Source organism: Benincasa hispida, chromosome 1, assembly GCF_009727055.1.
Source record: "Benincasa hispida cultivar B227 chromosome 1, ASM972705v1, whole genome shotgun sequence".
In the NCBI taxonomy this organism is placed as follows: Eukaryota; Viridiplantae; Streptophyta; class Magnoliopsida; order Cucurbitales; family Cucurbitaceae; genus Benincasa; species Benincasa hispida.
The window spans coordinates 60,432,996-60,454,917 of record NC_052349.1 but is presented as its reverse complement, the minus strand read 5'-3'; the positions used below and the strand labels follow the sequence as shown (position 1 = coordinate 60,454,917).

Genomic DNA, 21,922 nt, shown 5'->3' with positions numbered 1-21,922 from the left:
TAAAAAGACAAAATTGCCCCTACTTAATGTGAGATCACACTCGTGACAATCCACCCACACAATTGAGCCTAGACCAAGGCTCTGATATTAAATGATAAAGAAAAACATACCTCCACATATCTCTACAATAGTATGATATTGTCCGCATTTGATATAAACTCTCATGATTTTGTTTTTGAAACCATTCCAAAAGGTTTCATACCAATAGAGATAATTTTCCTAATCAATATGGGATTTTGTTCGCACTCCTAACAGTGAAGTCGTAAACACGGAAAAGATTTCTCGCAGAATCTACGACATACGAAAACACCCCATCTTGGCAAAGACAGGAACAAGATGAAGAACATTATATATCCAAACAACATTAACACATTTAGAGAAAAAGAATACAGCCAATACCAAACCATTAACATATTTAAAAAGAGGCTTAAAGGGTCTAGGCAATACAAACACATATAGCTCAGTACTATTTCAAAGTTGGATAGATATGATTCAATTTCTCACCCATCTTGCCAAACATTTATTCCCATTTAGGCAAGAAAATACTCACCAATATTTAAAACTTGGCTTAATTATTTGTTGTTTTGAATCATTTGTTTGAACCAATAGGCTGACATCTTAGGAACTCTCTTGAGATTGTGTTTGTAATCAACATATATGATACCAAACCTTGAAGTATAGCCTGATAGCCATTCAAAGTTATCAAGCAAAGACCAAGCAAAATAGCCTGTCACATTAGCTCCATTATCAATGGCTTTCTTCATGTTCTGCAAATATGTCTTGTAGTAATGTATTCTTTCTCTATCATTTAACCCTTCAGGAAGTGGGATATCAGCAGTATCCATACCTATCATTTATTATCAAATTATAACTTTACAAAAATACAACTACATGCCAATAATTTGAGCTTTAAATCTTCCTCTTGTACTAAAAAAAAACTATAAAAATATATGTCTTAAGCTCAAATTGATTTGTAATTTATACTTCAAAAGTAAATTCAACATATCAATCTATTTTAGCTAATTAATTAGTGCAAACTTGAATATCTATAAATAAGTTATCAAATATCATTTCAAAGGTCCATCATTCCAAAAGTTGTTCTTACAATATTGAATAGGTTTTTAAATTGAAAATTTGTTTTTTAAATACCAAACTGCTTAACATATTTTTAGATATAGCAAAATATTACGGTAATAGACTCTTATAGATTAATAGATAATGACATTTTGTTATATTTATAAATATTTTGGTTATTTTTTAATATTTAAAACCGACCTTTAAATTCATATATTTTGTTTTCAAATTTTAATTATGATTTCAAAGCTATTATTAGGGATGATTTCAAAATCTATCGCTATAAGTCTTTTTTTTCTTACCAAATATTAATTTAGTAACTTAATGGTTAAATTACAAATTTAATCCCCAAAACTTTGATATTTGTATCCATACGTAATCTAAACTTATTACAAATTTAGTTAATGAATATTTTTTATTTTTTATCTAAATTTATAGATTTACTAGACATAAAATTTAAAGTTTAAGATTTCATTAGATATAAAATTTATATTTATATTTAATAGATAAATATATTTTTTAAAATTTTGAATTTGTGAGAGACCTATCAAACATAAAGTTAAAATTTGGAGACCATAAAATACAAACTTAAAAATTTAAAGACTAAAACACTACAAACTTTAAAGTTCGAGGACTGAATATGTTATTAAACAATATTAAAAATTAAAAACAAAAACAAAAAATTTTTTAAGGCAAAAACAAACTATAGTTGAGTATGAATAATGTTTACCATTTTCTGAAACAATCACGTTTGGGTTTCCATAATGCTCCTTCACATACATCAAAGCTTTATACATTCCCCATGGTACTTCATACAACCATCCAGTATGAGCCTGACAACCATTATATTCATTACTTCAACTAAAATGAAGTAATTATATCTCGTTATAACCATTTTATTTTTTATTTTTATTTTACAATAATTTGTATTTTCCTTAATTACAAAAGTTGAATTCTTAACTAAATTTTAAAAAAAAAAATTACTGATTTGATTTTTGAAAACATTAGTAAAAAGTATATAACGAAACAAATAATCTAGAGATATAATAAATATTTATAGGCATCATTTTTTAAAACAAAAAATAAAAAATCAAATGATTATTAAATAGAATCTACATACAAATTTAGCACTTATTAATAGGTATTTATAATATAGAGTTAAATAACTCTTCTCGTACTATAAACACGAGTGGACTTGCTAAAAAACATGTTTGAATTAATTTTTCTTTTCTAATTTCTAATTTAATCTAAATGTAGGGAAAAAAATAAAGACGATCGTCTAATAGACTCTAATCCTACAAATATTGATCATTTATAAAATATTATCATGACTTTTTTTGTCGAAATTTAGCCACTAAATCTTTCCTATATATCTTTTTGTAATTGATCATTTTCTAATATTTGTTCAAACAGATATGACATGTTACCATTTAGTTAATAGAATATTAAAAACGATGATTATATTATCTTAAAATTGAAAGTTTAGACATGTAATCTTTCGGAACATTTCGAAGTTTAAAAGTAAAAATCGATTACCCGTGGACCAATTGGTTTTCCATTCTTTTCATCTGTAGAGAAGAAAAATAAGAAATTGAGCTCTATGTATATATAAAAGAGAGCATATTATTAATTTTGGATTTAAAAAAAAAAAAGAAAAAGAAAAAAGAGAGAGAGAGATTATTAATTTTGGATTAAATGGTCTTACAAGCATAGCCAACATGCCAATCTGATTGATAGCCAGGAGTGGTTGGTTTTGGCCAAGTGGGGTTGAACATATAGAAGGTGGTGTATTGATTAATACCCACAAAATCTACTGAGCCTTTCACCAATTTAATCTCTTCATCACTAAATTTTGGTAGCCTTTCTTTTACAATTTCTTGCATTGTTCTTGGATATTCACCATATGTAAAAGGATGCAAGAACCTAAACAAAAATTTTCTCAAATTAATATGATTTGGTATAATTTTGGATTTTTTTAATTGTTGTTTGATAACTAATACATCTTTTTTTTTTTTTTTGGCTTTTGAAAAATAATTTTATAATTAAAACTATTTCCATTTATTGACTTCTTTATTGTTTAATTATCTACTCTGAAGGAGAGTTGTTTTCAAAAAATCAAGTCAAGTTTTAAAAATAAAAAAATAAAAAAAAAAGAAGCTTTTAAGAAGATTTTGTTTTTGGAGTTTGACTATAAGATTTCTAATGTTTAACTAAGAAAGAGGAAAACATAATTAAAGAAGTCGTAAAAAAAACAAGCACTATTTTAAAAGCTAAAAACTAAGGTCTCATTTGATAACTACTTGATTTTTTTTTTTGTTTTCTTAACTACTTTTTTTGGAAGGATTTTTTTAAACCAAACCAAATTTTAGGGGAAAAAGTTCTTAAAAACTCGTTTTTGGTTTTTAGAATTTAACTAAGAATTCATATGTTTAATTTGAAAAATTGATAACTATATAGTAAAGAAGTTGTGAGTATTATCCCTTGAAAAAAAATTATATTAGTTTACTTAAATTCGCCAACGAATTAATTTTAACCTTAAACTTTCAATTTGATCTAATTTAACACTAAAACTTATCATGACAAGTGAAGTTAAAATAAACGTAAATTTTTTTTGTGCGATACATAAAAGGAAGATAGATGAGAAGGTTCACCCATATACCTAAAATAAATGTAAGATTGGATTTATATATTTACCAGCCAATGTGAAAATCTCTTGCTCTTTGAGCTGCATGTCTGTCTTCTTTTCCTCCAGTTAGAGGTTCATAATATGTAAAATCCAACAAAATTCCAACTCTCCCTCTTTGTTTTCCCTGAAACGATATTTATATTATTCAACATGAATATATATTCAAAGGAAAATGACAATAATTAAAGAAGCATGGTTTTAATTTGTGTAATTTGAAGAGGAATTGTTTTAAACGGTAAAATTGCTAAAAATATTTTTAAGTATAGCAAAATATCACTACTATGTATTAGTGATAGATCGCGATAGGCATCTATCCATTAATGTTTGATAGATGTATATCATGGTCTATCACAACCTATCATTAGTTGATAGTAACATTTTTCTATACTTATAAATAAATTTATTTATTTTTCTTTATTTGAAAACCGTCCTAATATGAAACCTTACTTGAAATTTCTTCCTGTATGTATCAACCACAGTAGCATGGGAAAGAATTATATTGTGAGCCACAATGTATGGTTCAGTTCCTGAATTTCCATTGGTACAATTTCCATATTCTTTTGAACACCTTGAAGGAGGCATTATTCCACTATTGAAACCAACATCAGCTATAACTCTGGGTTCATTGAATGTCATCCAATTCTTTACTCTATCTCCAAATTGTTCGAAACAAAATTCCGCATAATTTGCAAAATCGACCCTGCATATTATTAAGGATTTGCAATCATAACCCTATATAATTATCAGTAAAAATTAAAAAAAAAAAAATTAATTAATTGATACGAACCCTTTAAACTCAAAAAGACAAAAAGAGTAATAATAATAAAAGACTTATGTTACTACCTACATACATCAATTATTCTCAATTTGATTTATGGACAATAGTTCGAAAGCAAACGTGTGATAAAAATGTATATATAACTATGAATAATACAAGTTTAGTTTGATCAAACTTACACGATTTGCTTGTCTAGTAAGCCTCCATATCTTTCTTGAAGTGCCAAGGGAAGATCATAGTGGTAAAGATTTGCATAGGGTGTGATTCCTTCAAGTTATTGGGAAAAAAGAACATGGATTTCAAAATCTCAAATGGGAGATTATCTTGAAAATGAAAAATGTTATATACGTTATCATTTAGTCTCCATTTGATAACCATTTGGTTTCTTATTTTGAGTTTTTTTAAATTAAGTCTATAAACACCATTTTCATCTCTAAACTTTTTGATTTGTTATCTATTTTTACCAATGTTTTTAAAAGTCAATGTCAAGTTTTGAAAACTAAAAATAAAAAAATAAAAACTTGATTTTGTCAACTCTTTTACTCAAGAAATATGTAAAACATGGTAAGAAATTGAGAGGAAATAAGCTTAATTTTTTAAAACTAAAATCTAAAAACCAAACAATTTCTAAATGGGGCTTAAGTAATAAAGAATCAATTGCAATCATGGTAACGGTCTTATTAAACTATTAAGTATTAAAAAATTAATTAAAAAAAAAAGATGAACATAACTCGATTAGATAAATTAAATATAATCATTATCGTTGAGAATGCAACTAAAGTCCCACATTGGCTAGATAAGTGGATGATATTCATGAGTATATAAGTGAATATGACTATCTCCAATGGTATGAGCACCTTTTGGGTGAAACAAAAAATAATCATGAGAGTTTATATCCGCTTTTAAGTCGAAACTGAAAGCTAGTGAATTAAGCAAAAGTGGATGATACTAATCATATCATTGTAAAGATATGCAATCATTAACATACATGTAGCAACCTTAATAGCTTGTAAGATAATTTATTTTTGTTTTAATAATATATTACTTGAAGAAAAGAGGGATTAGTAAATACACCAGGATATCTCAACTAGGTTGACACATTCGTAGCACTCTCATCATACCCAAAATCCAAATCAATAGCATGTTTGATAATAAACTGAGCAGAAGTGAAGATGTTATTTCGCCTATCGAGAGAATGTTGGAAGAATGCGTTAACTAAACCTATAGAGATATGGGAACGCGGCCGATCACCAAGAGGGGCACGCCAAGGGAAAACGGAACCTTAGTTACATCTTTAACAGCACTCTCATCATACCCAAAATCCAAAATCAATAGCATGTTTGATAATAAACTTCTTCAATAGTATATTTGTTAGGAACAACAGACATCTAAATATCTCTACAATTTATCACTTTATGTATGACACCTGATGATTCTATCGGGGCTAAAGTCAGGGCATGACTCTGATATCAATTTGTTAGAGACAACAGATATCCACATATCTCCATAACAATATGATATTGTCCTCTTTGAGCATACACCCCGACTTTGTTTTTGGTCTCACCCAAAATGTCTCATACCATTGGAGATAGTCGTTTTTCTTTGTATTACCCTCCTATGATCATCCCTTTATCAATATGGGACTTTGATCGTATTTCCAATGATATTTAAATTCTAAGTCAAATTTAAAAAATGAAATCAAACTTTGCAAAGTTACTATACTTTTTAATTTGGTTTTCATAATCCTGCTTCATTTTTTCAAATCCTTAAAAAATAATAATAATAATAAAGCAAGAAAATGATGGTTGGAGATCATGCTCTTTACCCAATATATATATATATATATATATAGGCGAAAAAATTGAAGTTGGATGAATTTTTCTTTTTTGGGACTGTTTATTGAGTAAAACAGACATAAAATAAAATGAATGGGTGTTAAATCGATTTTACCTTGATGAATCATGTAGTCAATTAATCTATTATAGTAAGCAACCCCTTTCCAATTTACTTCTCCCGATCCATCTATTGAATAAAAAAAATCAAATACAGATTATTAATTATTATGATCATTTAAGCAGCTGCTAATAATTTTTACCCTAAAAAAAATGAATGTTTATAAAAGAAAATTTTAATACTTGGAAATATCCTCGGCCAAGAAATTGAGAATCGATAAGCATCGAAGTTCAACCTTTTCATGCTATCGATGTCTTCCTATTGCACACAAGAAATTAAATTAAAAACACAACACAGAAAAATTTAATGCATATTAGACACATTTTTCAAGTTAAAAAATAATTTAGATATAATTTAAAATATTCAAAATAAACCAAAATGTGACTTGATATCAATAAAAAAAACATACGTCATGTAGTTGAAATATGTTAAATTTATATACATACCTTATATCGATGATATTGATCCACAGCTACATCTCCCGTGGCATTGCCAGAAATCTTTCCTGCTCAACCATTTAAAAAAGAACTCAAACAAAAACATATATTATAAAAAGAAATTTGAATTGAAGTTTTTTTAGAAAAAAAATTAGAGTTGAAGATCTCATGATGCAAAAATGGAAAGATCTCATTTTACGATATGCATATAAATTATTTCACTTGTTGCTGATTGATTTTAAAAGTATGTTTTTAATTAAATTATCATAATTCGGATTAAATTAAAATTTGAGAACTAAAAACGATTAGTACCGGGGAGTTTAACGAAAGGATCCCAAATGCTTTGACCTCGGCCATCTTTGTGAGCCATTCCTTCTACTTGATATGCAGAAGTTGCAGTTCCAAAGACGAAGCCTTTGGGAAATGCAGCTCGACTGAGCCCTTCGGTGTCGAAGACAATGCCGGAGAAGTCATAAGTTAATTCCGATGAGAAACTTCTAGCAATAGTGAGACTCACTAGAAGGAAGAAGAAGCAAAATTTCATTGCTTTTTAGCAAAAGGATAGAAGATAAGAGAAAGAGATTGAGGAATTTGGATGGTAATTGATTGCTACTGCATATATTCACAACGTGCAGAAGAAGACAAACGGATCTTATCCAAAGTAAGTTCACGGGTAGATATCATGATATCACACTTCTTTTTTTTTCACTTCTTTTTGGTCAAAGACGACTAAAAAGTTTATAGCTTAAATTTTCATCCTTTTATAATACCAGAAAAAGAGGTCTTTGAGTCGATATTTTAATTTAGAATTATATAATTAAATGATGATTTCCAAATATAGTTTTATAGTGCATGTTTAAAGGTGGTTTCGAAAATGTTAAAGTCACTTTTGTTATACTTAAAATACTATCGGCATGTCTTTAATTACTCAAAATTAATTTAATACTTAATCATACCATTTTAAATATAATTTTCATTTTTATCAAAATTAGTATTGAATCATTAAAAGCATATTTCTTATATATATATGAAAACTTCTAATCTATTTATCACATATTCCGATAAAAACTCTTGTAATGCCTTGAATTTGATATTTGGTGCTTCAAATGACTAAGTACGGAGTTTAGAAAAGTGTGTTATACAAATTCTCTGACTCTAGGGCACATTTGATCTGTAATTTGAATTATTCTCTCTAATAGTAACTGTTCTCCTTTTGCTTGTGGTTATAGCTAAGTTAACACACTGTTAGTGAACCACATAAATCTCACAAATGTCCAACATATTATATGCAACAAATAATATGGATTATGCATATACATTTATATACATACTTATCACAATTATATGTACCTCCATATATACACTTTGCCACCAGTACCTTCAAATATATACTTGCCACTAGTATATATCTCCATATATATTCATATTATAGATAAATATGTATTCTTTTTATGTACTTCATAGGATGAAAAAAAAAAACTAGGAAACATTTTGGGGAAGATAAAATAAAATGAGTGATTTTCCCCTTTTGCACAATTACGGGTAAAGGGAGGACAATTTAGAAAAGAACCAAACATTAAACAACTACATCAACCAAATAAGAAATAAATTATTTATTTATTTAATTATAGATGATTTGTGATGTCATGAATGTTAACACCGATTTAATATTCTATATAGTTGAAACTGAGTTATAAATAATATTTTATTTATGCTACATTTTAGTGACATCACTTTTTAATGATACTTTTTAAATAATTTCGAAGTTTAAAGATTTAAATGAAGTTTTTTAAAATTTAGGAGCATAATTAAATAATCGAGTTCTAAAATGTAGAGGTATTAGTGTATTATTTAATCAATGTTTCATGATGATCTCCATTTGGACAATAAAGTTGAATATTACAAATCATATGATGACAATTCTTAAAGGTTTTGAAAAAATATAAAAATACTTGGTAAGATAATTTTACTTCAATGTCACATGTGTAAAGTAGTTGGGTTGGATTCAAAATTCAAATGTAGAATGGGCCAAAAGTGGCTACTTGCGTCTTTTCAAAAGATACCTTTTTTTTTTTTTTGGAAAAAGAACTAAATGATGCCTAATAAAAATAAAAAGTAGTAGTGACATTAGAAAAAATAAATAAATGTTATCGTTGATCGAATTTACGTATAACAACAGTTACCATTCGAGTATCGAAATGGCTCCATATGAGGCTTTATACAGGAGACCATGTAAGACTCCGGTATGTTGGAATGAAGTGGGAGAAAGGTAACTATTAGGCCCAAAACTTGTTCAGCTGACGTCAGATAGTATTAAGATTATAAGAGAAAATCTTAAAACAGCTCGAGACAGATAAAAGAGTTATGCAGATAAGCGGAGAGGAGAATTAGAATTTGAAGTTGGCGATAAGGTATTTCTTAAGTTGCCCCCATGGAAATGAATACTTAGGTTTGGTAGGAAAGGGAAGTTAAGCCCGAGATACATTGGACCCTATGAGATAATAGAGCGAGTTGACCCAATGGCATACAGGTTAGAGTTAACTCCAGAGCTATCTCATATCCATGATGTGTTTCATGTGGCGATGCTAAGAAAGTATGTGCTAGATCCTACCCATATGTTACCTGAACAACCAGTGCGGTTGAAGGAAAATTTGTCATACGAAGAGGAACTAGTGGAGATCCTTGATAGGAAAGAGCAAGTCTTGAGAAACAAGACAATACCTTTAGTAAAGGTGTTATGGAGAAACCTACTGAAGAAGTTACATGGGAAGCTGAAGAGCAAATGAAAAATAAGTATCCGCAGTTGTTTAATGGATGGACTTGTAGCAGAATTTCGAGAACGAAATTTTCTTAAAGGGGAGGTAAATGTAAACCCTTAACCCTAATTTTCCTACTTATGTATGTTCATTACTGAGACCAGTATGGTGAGTAGGTTAAGTGAGAAGTTATGTTTAATTGTAGGGAAAAGGGGTGAAGAGTTAGAAGAAATGTTTAAGTTTGGAAGCTTGACTTTCGGGTGAAGTTAGAAATTGGCTAAGTGTTTGCCCATGCATTGGCTTTGTGCTAGGCATTGGAGTTGAGCCATGCGTTGGCCTTACCTATTTGTTGAGGTTAGTTGGGCTCTTAAGGAAGCCAAGTGTGGCCAAGTGAAGAGAAACCATGCATTGGTTGTGCACGCCAAGAAGATTCATGTTGAGGGAAAGCAACCCTATGCGTGGACAAGGCATGCGGCAACCAAGACTTGAGAGGTTAGTATGCATGCGGCAGGATCGGGTGTGCGCAGGCGGCCGTGGGCCAATGGGCATTGGAGCGTTGCATTTTACACTGACGAAATCGCATAGATTCTTGGCGGCGCTAGAACGATGAGCCTAGACGATGCGCTACACGATAAGCATAAGCACTAGACGATGTGTCACACCCCGCCCCGGGCCCGCACTCCCGAGCCCGAGGAGAGACGTGAGGGACCGCAAATACCTTCCTTTTGTGATACCTACTGCTACTCTGAACCTCTTTACTATCCTCAGTAAACTTTAAGTCAAAGATGTAAACAACAATTATTTATCTAACTCATTTTATTATCAACAGCACAACGTTTATACAACTTTTAAGATTAGCTACAAAGTTTACATCAACCACCCTAAATGCCGGAAGTGTGACTATGGCTTGTGGTAGACCTTGACCTTAGCAACACCCTAGAACACCTCACTTTTCGCTACCTGGGAGGGGGGGACATAAAACATGGAAAACATGAGCTACAAATTCAATGGGTGGCAGCTTTTAAACAAACATAAGTTTGATTACAGAAATTCATCTTTAGGAAAATAATTCCACAAACAACAACAATCACATAACAAAATGTAATTACCCCAGCATGTCAACTGGTTACCCTTGGTATGATCATGTATTTCCCAGGTACTCCCATACGTATCCTAACACAATATACAAAAAAATCCCGTGGAAACCTCCTTAGTATCCCAATATCCCGCCGAATGTGCACATCGACTAACTTCCACTAGCTATGCTTAGATATCTTGACTATATTTTTTTCGCTAACAAAGCTGACTAATCCCGCCAATTATACTGACTAATCCCTCCAAGTACCTTTTTCAAGCATGCTAACTAAATCCTGGGTACTATTTTAGTTTCCAGCACAATCCCAGGCAATATTTTAACAAGCATAATAATAATTTAATCCAGACAATCACATTTCCCGATCATGCCAATTTTCAAGTACAACCTATATATATAATCATATATATATAGAAATCAACCATACAAACAATGGAACAACCACTCACCTTGGTTGGTTAGGAACTTTCCTCTCCGAAGTTCCTTAGGTTTCCTTGGTTTCCCTTTTGAATCCTAAATTCCAGATTCAATTATCAGCTTAGATTACTATAGTTACAGACCTTATTTTAAGATACTTTCTTCTGTAAACATGTTCTAAAATGTCTCAGAAATCTTACCCTAAAATCTTAACTTAGAACTCTTCGTGGTTTGGCCGGAATCATCAAAATATCAAGACTAGCCCAAGCTTACCCGATAGCTCGACCCTTCTGTCTTTTCCTCATTCTTCAGCCCGATTCCTAAAAGCTTCTTTTCCGGCAACCCTACCATTAAAACTAGACTCTCATAGATTTCAGGTGGCTTTAGAATCACACCAAACTCATAAGTATTCTGGGAGATATCCTCATCTCAAGTTGGTGCTACTTCTAGACCTTCCTGTCCGACAGCATCTCCTCCTCTTGGAACCTCTTGACCAACGCATGGTCTTGCTACCAACGTATGCATTCCTTCATCAAAGCATAGTTTCCTCCCACTCAGTCCCCATACACTCTTTCTAATGTACTTTAAAGAGAATTCAAGTTATGATCTGAAGAGAAGTCCTTGGCTCTATTTATAGGCGTCCAAAATCTCCCCAGGTGCTACACCTCCTGCTTGGCCATATGTCCAGGTGTCCTTTCCCTACACTATTAATGCAACCTTCAGGCCATCGCAATCCAAGGTGTCTTCCTCTTCTTTAGCCAACACATAGCGCTCAAATTTGCATGTCTTTTTGTGCATCCACCTCACTTGCTGGAGCCCAAGAGATTTCTCCTCAACAGCCAATGTCCCGGATGATTTAGCATCACCAATCGACGCATTCACACTCTTATGGGCTTCAAGATCTTGGCCGATCGCTCCCTCATACGGCCTATGCGTCCATCCAACCTCAAATGATCCATCCATTGGCGTAACATACCTATGTCCGAACACCAACCGCATTGACGGCATGCGTCCATCCCATCTTTAACACACTTGAAGTGTCTTTTTAACGCTCGAATAACACCCTTCAAGCCATTTCCGCATAACACCTTGCCCCGTATGCAACCTAACACCTTGATTGTGCCATGTCTAATTAACACAACCTTACCTTGTGCATGCCAATTGACTCAACTTAGTCACATATGCTAGATGCTCGATGTTCATCCTTCTCTTTCGCATGAATTACCTTTGCCTATGCGCTCAACTAGGATTATGACCAAACACTCCTCCAACGATACTGATTAGCCTTGTCTATACGCCCAATGCCCTCGGATGTCCTTTGGCCACATAAGCACTCTCACCAACGCAAACAACCCATAAGTCAGCTTATGTCTCAACTCACGTCTCATGGTACATGTTTTACCATTGCTTAGCCCTCTTGCTAATAGCATCCCCTAATGACCAACGCATGTATTCCTATTTGCCAATTCTTGTTCCTTAGTCTTTGTTCAAGACCAAGACAGCAGAACTAACCTCGATAAGCCCTTTATGTACCACCAGCCTTAAACAAACACAAGACATTTTCACCACTGTGTCCACCATGGCTTGTCTCAATCGCTAGCTTCATCATTTTAGCAAAGGTCGCCGCATAGCACCATCGCATAAGCACACAGCCTACCGGTACAGCTTTTGCTCATCGTGTAGCGCTGATGCCCATCGTGTAGCACATCAGGCTATCATCTAGGCGCATCATCGCTATCGTCTATCGATCATCGTATAGTGTTATCATATTAGCACGACTCCCCGCACCGTTTCACACGATCGCCTACCGTTATCCCTTAGTTCCACGCATTTTCCTATACGATCGTCTAGTGCCCTGCCTACATGATCGCCTACCTCATCATGTAGCGCCGCTCACTTACTACTATCGATCAGCATACCCCATCGTGTAGCCTGCTTCATTTGCTAACACGATCGTGCTACCTCATCATAGGTAGCACTGCTTATATTACTACAACAATCCAACCAAAGTGACGCAACTCCAACGCCCAGTTGCCCATGGTCCCCGTGGCTAACTTGAGGCTAACCGCATGCTTTGCTAACCTCTTAAGACATTGTTGCCGCATGCTTGTCCCCGCATAGCCTTTCCTCTTGGCCACACTTTAGCCTCTTTCAACGCCCAAATAACCTCTCAAATGTTCATGGCCAATGCATGGCACAACACCAACGCTTAGCTCAAGGCCAACACATCGTCAAATACTTAAGCCATTTCTTTCTTGGCTTCCAACGCACAGTTCTTTTTGGATTCATACTTAACCAAATTTTCATTAGGTAAGGCTTATCTCAAAGTTACTCAACAATCTATTTAAACACTTAGAATTTTCCTTCTTTTTAACATAGGATTTAAATTTCACTTAGTTAATTCCCTTAATTTCCTGCTTAAGTAGGAAAAATGGAAATCCGGGTTTCACATTTACTTCCCCCTTAAGAAAATTTCGTCCTCAAAATTTACTCAAACTTACTCCGGTTTCAGGTTTCACGACAACCTTTTTTGTAAACTCTTATAACCCTGTCTGTTATCACGCTTCCACTGCACTACTCTGATATTAATTTCTTAGTTTGTCCAACGATACCCCACCTAGCCATCGCAAAGCTAGATGTTGAACCAAACTATCTACAACATAAATTTTCTATCTCAAATACTAAATGAGAATAATTTAATTCATACTTACCTCCCTCGGTAGATCTTCAGGTAGCATTGTGAGTTCCAACTCCGGTTGTCTGCTAAGTCATGCCACTTCCGCCATTTGTCTTAGTCTACTTTGACTAATTCTTAGATTTCTCTTTAAACCTTTAACCTACCACACTTCTTCTGGTTTTACTTAACACAAACCTCAAGTTTTCTAGACTTAACCCTTCGGTTTCCAAGAATTTATGCTTTGATACTAGACTAGTATCAACTCAATCTCAACCTTTCCCCAGGTTATACGTATACCTTTGCTCTGATCCAAGTTGGTATAAACTAATTCCTCAACTTTCCTAAAAACTTATACTCTGATACCAAGTTGTCACACCCCGCCCCGGGCCCGCACTCACGAGCCCGAGGAGAGACATAAGGGACCGCAGATACCACCCTTTTGTGATACTTACTGCCCAACTGAACCTCTTTACTGTCCTCAATAAACTTTAAGTCAAAGATGTAAACAACAATTATTTATCTAACTCATTTTATAATCAACAGCACAACATTTATACAACTTTCAAGATTAGCTACAAAGTTTACATCAACCACTCTAAATGCTGGAAGTGTGACTGTGGCTTGTGGCAGACTTTGAGCTTAGCAGCACCCTAGAAATCCTCACCTTTCGCTACTTGGGGGGAAAATATAAAACATGGAAAACATGAGCTACAAAGCTCAGTGAGTGGCAGCTTTTAAACAAACATACAGAAATTCATCTTTGGGAAAACAATTCCATAAACAACAAATATCACATAACAAAATGTAATGTTTTATACAAACATAGGTTTGATTTCAGAAATTCATTTTTGGGAATACAATTCCACAATCAACAATAATCACATAATAAAATGTAACCACCCCAGCCTATTAGCTGGACAACTTTGGCATGATCATGTATCTTCACTGGGTATTCTCCGCGAAGACCAAACTTGGACAAAATCCTATAGTCCGCTGACTATATTATTAGTTCCTATTAGTCATGCTTGAGTACATTGACAATTCCAGTCAGGTACCTTGACATTCTCAGCCAAGCGTCCATAAGGCATGCTAACAGTATCCCGAGTATAAATCCCATTCCAACACAATGACACACGCATTATGACAACAATACAACAACAATTAAGTTTAGGCAAAACACATTTCCCGATCATACCAATATTTCAAACATAACCTATATATATACTGTCTCTTATACACATCTAGATGTGTATAAGAGACAGCGCTAACAACATCCCGAGTATGAATCCCATTTCCTAATGCAACTATACATGCATTATGACAACAATACAACAACAATCAATTTAGGAAAAAACCATTTCCCGATCATACCAATATTTCAAACACAACCTATATATATACTGTCTCTTATACACATCTAGATGTGTATAAGAGACAGGGTGTAAGCACTATACAATGAGCGAGAATGTGAGTGCAAGACGATTAGAGACAGTGAGAGATAGACGATGGGTGCAAAGCTAAATGATTGAGGCATTGCATGCGATCAAACCAGTCTAGGCGTTGAGCGCAAGGTGCTAGCTACTCGGTGTGCATTAGAGTTGTGCACTGGAGTAAGGCTAGTTGTGCGTTGGTCAAGCTTGGCATGCGATGAGTAGAGCTTGCGTGGGTCAGGCTTTACAAAGCTGAAAGGGCTAATGTGCGATGATGATTGAAGCCAAGAGGAGGCCAAGGCACAAAACACATGCGTTGGAATAGGTTTGCGTGAGAACTATGCTATGCGTTGAACCTAGTTGAAAGCATGCGTTGATAGTAGGTGAAGTAATCAGTTTTAACCACCGATTAAGGGGCATCAACTATCTTAGTCTCCGGAATTAACTCCACTTGAGCTGGAGGTGCATGCTAAGCATTTATAATAAACGGTGGGAGGTAGTAAAAAAGGAAGGACGAACTTCAAATGCTCAGTTTGACAATCCCTTCATGCAAATTGAGAGCTTTTGGTGTCGTTGGAAAGCTCTAAGAGTCTAGTTTTAGAAGTAGTGCTTCTAGAAAAAGATCTCACCGGAATAAGGTGGAAGGAAAAAAATTGACAAGAGGTTCAGTTCATGGGTGAATCCGGGCCATAAATGAAGAACTAAGGCTCTAAGATGAATCACGAAAAGTTTGAAGCTGAAATTTTAAGATACGCTTCCTAATTCAATTCTAAACAAGTTAGTAGAAGGAAATTTCTTGAGATGAACTCTAGAATTTGAGTTATTAATAAAATAATTCGAATCTGGAATTATATGAACAAGCAGGTAGCTACTTGGGTTGAGTAAGTTGGCAGCTCACAATAAACGCTCAGACAGACTAAGGGCTGAGCCCTTCTATACGTTTGACTTTTTGTTTGGACTAAGGAGGCCTGCATTGAAGGCTAGGACGTATAGAGGCCTTTGTGATGACCTTGTGCGGCTAAAGGAACACTTAGAGCTAGTGTTGGTTACACAGTGGGTATGCGTTGGTAAGGTTTGTTGCCCACATAGCAAGAGCCAAAATCTCAAGGAAATTTCTAAGTACTTAACCTATAGCCAAGTATGCATTTGAGTGAAGGTCTTCTAGGGGAAGGCTAAATGCAAAGCTTAATTAAGAGTTAGTCTTAAAAGGGAGGCCATTGCTAGTAGCTAAATATATGTTGTTATGTTCACAGGATTGACACCATTGCTAGAAGCATATAAACCTTTAAGAAGTGGCCCTAAAGTTGTGAGTGACTAAGTATTTATAATGTTTTTAAAGAAACCATGATTTTAAGAAAGATTATTCTCATACTAGCTATTTTCCAAAGTAGTTTTCCAAGCAAACTATGAGTTTATGTTTTCAAACGCATATCATGTATGAAAGTATGTTGCAAAACTATTTATGTGTGTTCAGATACACAAAGCATTTATTAGTACCTTTAAAAACATGTTTCCATGCATTTATCTTTACATACTTTAAAGAGTAAGTCTTAGTATGACTAATGTTACTTCAAGCTCAATACTGAAGGACATTGAGAAGGTATCCGGTCGCTTAATACTGAAGAACATTGAGAAGATATCTAAGCAATAGTACCTAAGACATGATGGTACTTAGTTATAACCACGTGCATGTAGGTAGTTTGAAGTCAGAGATTGAGTACAATAGTACCTAAGGTATGACGATACTTAGTTATAACCACGTGCACGTAGGTAGTTTGAAGTCAGAGATTGAGTAAAAGGGTTCTCTCTTGACTAAGGAATTGACGTTGGGTTTAACCATAGCAGGGTTACTCTCAACTAAGGAATAGTTTAATGTTTTATAATGAAAACAGTTTTACATGTTTTATGCTTGGGAAGTTTACATTTCAATACAAGGTTACTATAAAGACACATGTTTCAGTATGATCTCTTTATTGAGACTTATGCATGAGAACCTGTTTTCTTTCTTAAGTCACTCACTGAGCTAATAGCTCACTCTATTTTTCAAATGTTTTCTTCCCTAGGTAACGGTCAAATCCTCCAAAGATGGCTATGCATCTACTCTGCCACTTAAAATCAGAAGTTCTAATAACGCGTCAAATAGGTGGTTACTGTAAATATTGTACACATGTTGTAGTTATTTCATGTAGGGACTAAGTTTAGGAGTTGAGACTTATGTGTTGTAATCTCTATAAATGTTTTGTATTTAATGGTTAATGTTTGTTTGGCCTTAGTGGCAGTCACTGTGTTTGAGATTGCATGTTGGTATCAGATTATTTAAAAAAGAGTTAGTAGGCAGTAAGTATCATAAAAGGGTTGATAACTACTACAGTCATGCCCTTACCTGGGCTAAGAGAGAAATCTGGAGGGGGTGTGACAACAATAGTCTTTCTTCATGTGTCCAAGCTTGTGGAAAAAATGACACTTGATCTTAGACTTGTCACCACCATTCTGCTTTCCCTTCTCATTGTTCTTTGTTTTCCCCTTTGAAAACAAGTCTTCTTCTCCTTGCTAATCTTTCTTGCTCATCTGTAACTCTAGTTCTCTGACTCTTATTGCTGAAATTATTGTTTCTGTAGTGATTCTTTCTCTACCATACTTCATGGTTATCTTGACATCTTTAAATGATTCTTGTAGATAGTTAAGTAAGCCGAAAGCCTCATTTTCTTCCCCAATATTGTCTTCTATTGATCTGAATTCTGATGGCAGTCTCTTAAACTCGTTCAAATTATCAGTGAGGGACTTTGCAGCATCCATCTTGTATGTGAAAAATCTTTCCCTCAATAGAGTTTTATTAGGCAAGTCTTTGTTGAGATAAATCTCATTCAGTTTGTTCCAGAGGGCATAAGTAATAGGTTGGTCAACAATCTGCCTTAAAACACTATCTGTAACATTCAAGATAATAGTTCCATAAGCATTTACCTCTATTGTCTCTTTCTCTGCATCGGTGAGTGTTTCAGGGTATTTTGCAGGGTCTGTAATAGCCAAAAGTGCCTTCTACTGTCCCAGAATTGTCTTATTCTTCACTTTCCATAATTCAAAGTTTGTCTTACCATCAAACTTCTCAATTTCATACCTGGTTGTAGCCATTCTTGAACTTCAAGATTGATTTATCTGATTTGAAGTATGCAAGAATTCAAATCTTGGATCTGTCTTTAGTTTTTTCCTGAGCTCTGATACCACTTGTTGTCCCAGATAACTATGATCAACTTGTTTGCAAGCCAAAATTACTCAGCATTAACGGTTAAGTACACTTCAAGACTCAGGGAAGGTTGTATGCTTCAAGCTTCAAAACTCTTCAATCGTTTACCTGAAGGCAGCTTAATTAATAGACGAAGCTCCACTATACGATAGTTCAATTAGTAAACGATATTAAGAAGCACTAGACGATTGTTGTGAAGAACTAAATGATCGTATAGACGACAGCTGAGGAACTAGACGATCATATAGACGTTGCAATATGAAGCTAAACGATCGTGTACACGATACTTAAGTAAATGCTAGACGATCGTAAAGAAAGAAAGAAAGAACACAAGTATTTAAGTGGTTCAGCCAAAGGCCTACGTCCACTGTGCAAATCGGGAGGATCTCTTTTATTTCTTCTTCATTAAACTTCTTACAAAATGATTACTCTCTCTTACTCTATTCTCACTTTTTTTTCTTTTTATACAGCCACTCATAGTCAATGAAAAAGTTGTGGTGGTTACAACAATCATAACAGAAAGAATGACGACAACGAACTGCCTGCAACTTCGTTTCTTGTTTTCAATTCTTTCTGTAATAGTTTTGATCTGATTTCTTAATTCCATTGTAGCACTGGAAGCTTGGGAGCTGGAAACTCAGAAGCGGAAGTTTCAAACATAAAAGTAAATAGAGCATTGATTTGAGGAACCAACAATGGGTGAGAATAAAGACTTGATAGGTATGTGAAGGGTAAAATTCTTTTGAATTTTGATTAAATTTTGTAAAGATTTGGAGTTTGAACAAATTGATGTGATTGTCAATGTAAAGCAACAAACTTTATTTTGCAATCAACTGTACTTACGGCAGAATGTAAAGAAATTTATTCCTCATTTCTTGACTTTTCTGTATTTAACAGAGAAAAAATAGCCAAACTTCCAAACTACCATCGACCCTTTAAACTTGATAGAAAAGAAGTCGCACGTTTTTTCTCTAAAAACTAAAACCCATAAAGAAACAAGTTCAAGAAACAAAAATTAAAACCTAGAAAAGCCACAAACTAAGACATCCAAAGCGAAAAGCCAAATCATCCAAAATATGAGAGATAGAGAAAAGAAGATGAAGTAGATTATGAGATAAACCTTTATTGAAAATCTTTCCTTGCAAGTTCTAACCATAAGGCTAGAGTTCTTGGAAATCTACATCAAAAACACATTAGAGAGAGTTGAAAAGAGAAGGAGGAAAGATGTGGAAGAAAGACCTTAGAGACGTCAAGTTTCATCGATTTTGTCAGTGGTGTTTCTAGAAATGCTACAAGTATCTTCGTTGCTATAGTTTCTCTTATTTGTATATACTAATTTGTAATGATTAATATTTCTTTTTAGATTCAACACGGTCAAATGGATTAAAAATTATGAGAAATGAAGAAAACATAGTAGAAAATTACCAAAACTTCAGCAGAAATCTATCGAAGCAATCTCAAATCTAGAAAATTTTAGGGCTTTTATCATATATAGCGCTATAATAAAGAAATTAAAAATAAAACCTAGGAATATAGATATTCCAGATGTAAAATTGCAAAATAAGAGCAAGGAAGAGCAAATTGCAACAAAAGTAAAGGATGAAAAAAAGTGGAAACCTATTTACCTCACAAATTTCATGAATCGGTGCACAACACACATAGAATCTTGAATTAAGGCACAACACAGTTGAATGAAGACGAAGGCTGAAATTTTGGAGAACAATGCTTAGAGATGGTCAAAGATTGAAAAGGACAAAAGAGAAGATACTGAGAGAGAACATAATAGATAGAGGTAGCGACTGAAGAGAACGAAGGAGAAGACGAAGAAGAAAAGACGAAGGAGATGATAAAGAAGAAGAGAACAAAGGAGAATAATGAGAGAGAACGAATGAGAAGAATGAGAGAGAACAAAAATTAGCGGAAGTCTTGGAGAGAGATTGCCAAAAAGCAAATTTTTGTTTTCATGGGAAGAGCTTGCGCCCTCTAATTTTAGAGTTCCTGCTTTTTCTTTTATTTTTTATAGCATTTTATAAGAAAGGCTATGCTCAAATGCTATTAAGAGGTATATTTGTTGTAGTTGTTGCTCCTTTCCTCGAATCTTCATCTTATTGTCCAACGTTTTCACGCAAACCATCGATGAAACCCCCACGAATAGTATGTGTGTGCATTTTCGATCGACAACTATGTGAGAATTGTGACCAAAGTCAAAATTGAAGAAACATCCCAAAGTCATTTGCTGAAGGTTTTTCTTTTCCTTTAGAATTATTGAGCCTAAGCCCATGTGGGTTTAGGTTATTTATTGTGTAACAAACACATATATATGTTTTTTTAAACTGAGAGTTGGAGTAGCCGATAAGTGAAAAAGTGACGGCATCTTGATATATTTGGCAGCCGAAAGTGTGTTCTTTAATGCTACAGTGTGCGGCAAAAAGGAAAAAACTCAGAAGACTTATGTGTTTCTCATTCATTATAAATTTCAAGATACTGAGTTGTGATATAGGAAATCAAACAATTCGTGTTGGACTTGAGGAAAGATTTGTAGTGTGAGTTTTGGAACCATTGCAATCTTTATTATAGTTGAACCTGTAATTACAAAAAACTGGTCGTAGTCTCGAGTTTGGCACTAACCTGTAGAAGTAAGAATTTTATATATAATTAATTTTATGCATTTTATTTATATCTAAGTATAAATTTCCAACAGACTATGCACAACCATAGTAGACTCTAGTGCCTCACAACGATGCCCAATTCTTCGACACCCAAACATTGGCCCTTCAAGGTATAGAGGTTTGGTTCATTAAAGAAGATGAACTAAAGATAGGAGAAAAAATAAGATAAAAAGTGGATCGAGAGCGAGAGTGAGGAACGGAGATCGAGAATGGAGAGGTGATGTGTTTTTTTATTGTTTCAGTGAATTCACTCAACGATGATGTAATCTAAAGGTAAAAAATTTTGATTTTCGAAGGTTGGGAGAGATTCTGTTGAGAATTAATATGAAATTAACCTTTACATACCGTTGTAACTACTTTGTAAATCCTATATATAAATAGTAGCTATAAGCTGATTACAAGTTAAGAAATTACTTAAAAAAACTTTACAACTTATCTATATTTTCCTCTAATCTATCCAAGAAATAATATCCTCCAACTTCTCTGTGGATGTAGTCTTTACTTTGCCTAACTACGTTAAAAATCTATGTGTTAATCTTCTTTTCTTCTTCTCTTCACCCTTACTTCTCTTCTTCTCTACATGCTAAAGTGTTTTTTCTTCGGAACCCTCAAACTTCTCCATACTCTCTCTCGTTTTCTCATTGAAAAAATGACATAAATGACAAACTGAAACAAATTGATTGCAATCTGTAAGGCATTAGTTGGCTAAGT

The 21,922-nt window shown here is 33.7% G+C and overlaps 2 protein-coding genes across 3 annotated transcripts; one reads left to right on the top strand and one right to left on the bottom strand.

Annotated features, from left to right (window-relative positions):
- Positions 1-372: 372 nt before the first annotated feature.
- On the bottom strand, positions 373-7,525 carry LOC120070362 (beta-glucosidase 44-like). Of its 2 annotated transcripts, XM_039022301.1 has the most exons (11): positions 7,241-7,525; positions 6,938-6,996; positions 6,674-6,749; positions 6,489-6,560; positions 4,718-4,805; positions 4,208-4,460; positions 3,769-3,884; positions 2,780-2,997; positions 2,611-2,642; positions 1,805-1,907; positions 373-847 (listed from the first exon to the last, which is right to left on the bottom strand). In XM_039022301.1, exons 1-11 carry the CDS (start codon positions 7,470-7,472, stop codon positions 573-575), a joined length of 1,524 nt encoding a protein of 507 aa, XP_038878229.1. In that variant the 5' UTR covers positions 7,473-7,525; the 3' UTR covers positions 373-572. The 2 variants fall into 2 exon arrangements, with proteins under 2 accessions (XP_038878229.1, XP_038878230.1); XM_039022302.1 differs by lacking the exons at positions 6,674-6,749; positions 7,241-7,525.
- A 1,601-nt stretch (positions 7,526-9,126) lies between these two features.
- On the top strand, positions 9,127-9,714 carry LOC120078346. Its single transcript, XM_039032602.1, has 2 exons — positions 9,127-9,197; positions 9,378-9,714. The coding sequence occupies exons 1-2, from the start codon at positions 9,127-9,129 to the stop codon at positions 9,712-9,714; spliced, it is 408 nt and encodes a 135-aa protein (XP_038888530.1).
- The last annotated feature ends 12,208 nt before the right edge of the window (positions 9,715-21,922 follow it).